At 57.2% G+C, this 1259-nt stretch overlaps 1 protein-coding gene across 1 annotated transcript in view; it reads right to left on the minus strand.

The window, feature by feature from the left end:
• COPA (COPI coat complex subunit alpha) overlaps positions 1-1259 on the minus strand; it is a 10602-nt gene that overhangs the window by 7651 nt on the left and 1692 nt on the right. The window contains exon 3 of the mRNA XM_042020411.1: positions 255-444. Within this exon, the coding sequence (XP_041876345.1) occupies positions 255-444 (190 nt within the window). The remainder of the gene's footprint in view (positions 1-254; positions 445-1259) is intronic.

Here is a 1259-nt window from a genome sequence, read left to right on the forward strand (position 1 = left end):
CCAGCCCCCATTCCCAGCACCCATTCCCATTCCCAGCCCCCATTCCCAGCACCCATTCCCAGCCCCCATTCCCATTCCCGGCTCCCATCCTGGCTCCCATCCCCAGCTCCCATTCCCGGCCCCCATTCCCATTCCCATTCCCATTCCCATTCCCATCTCCCATTCCCATTCCCAGCCCCCATTCCCATTCCCAGCCCCCATTCCCATTCCCATTCCCAGCCGGAAGGTGCCGGGCCCATCCCGGCCGGCCTCACCGATCTTCATCATCTTGCGCAGCTTCTCCAGGTTGCCGGTGATGAGGTAGAGGAAGGAGAGGCGGTCGAAGTTCTTGGTGCGCTGGTAGCACATCTCCACCACCTGGTGGTTGCCCTGCAGCAGCGCCACCTCGCCCAGCTTCTCCCAGCAGCCCTTGTCGTCCAGCGCCTTGGCGGCCTCCAGGGCGATCTGCTCCCACGGAATTCCGGGATTCCGGGATTTGAGGGATTGGGAGAAGGGATTGGGAGAGGGGAATCCAGAATTCCACAGTTAGAGAGCATCGGGAGCGGGAATTCCAGACCCAGCTTCTCCCAGCAGCCCTTTGGGGCCTCCAGGGTGATCTGCTCCCACAGAATTCCGGGATTCCAGGGATCGGGAGCGGGGATTGGGAGAGGGGAATCCAGAATTCCACAGTTAGGGGGCATCGGGAGCGGGAATTCCAGACCCAGCTTCTCCCAGCAGCCCTTTGGGGCCTCCAGGGCTTTGGGGGCCTCCAGGGCGAGCTGTTCCCAGGGAATTCCGGGATCAGGGGGATCAGGAGCGGGGAATGGGAGCGGGGATTGCGGAATTCTAGGATTAGGGGGGATTGGGAGTGGAGATTCCAACTTCCCAAAACGGACGGCCCAAAACATCCCAGAACATCCCAAAACCTCCTAAAACATCCCGAAACATCCCAGAACATCCTAAAACATCCCGAAACATCCCAAAATGGCCCAAAACGTCCCAGAACATCCTGAAACATCCCAAAATGTCCCCAAACCTCCAAAAACCTCCCAGAACATCCCGAAACATCCCAAAACATCCTGAAACATCCCAAAACATCCCGAAACACCTCCTAAAACATCCCAGAACATCCCAAAAACCTCCCCAGACATCCCAAAACCTCCCAAAACCTCCCAGAACATCCCGAAACATCCCAGAACATCCCAAAAACATCCTGAAACACCTCCTAAAACATCCCAGAACATCCCAAAACCTCCAAAAACCTCCCAGAACATCCCAAA

This window comes from Corvus kubaryi, unplaced genomic scaffold, assembly GCF_017639235.1.
Source record: "Corvus kubaryi isolate FWS band 111438036 unplaced genomic scaffold, C.kubaryi_AGA036_p1.0 36967, whole genome shotgun sequence".
NCBI lineage: Eukaryota > Metazoa > Chordata > Aves > Passeriformes > Corvidae > Corvus > Corvus kubaryi.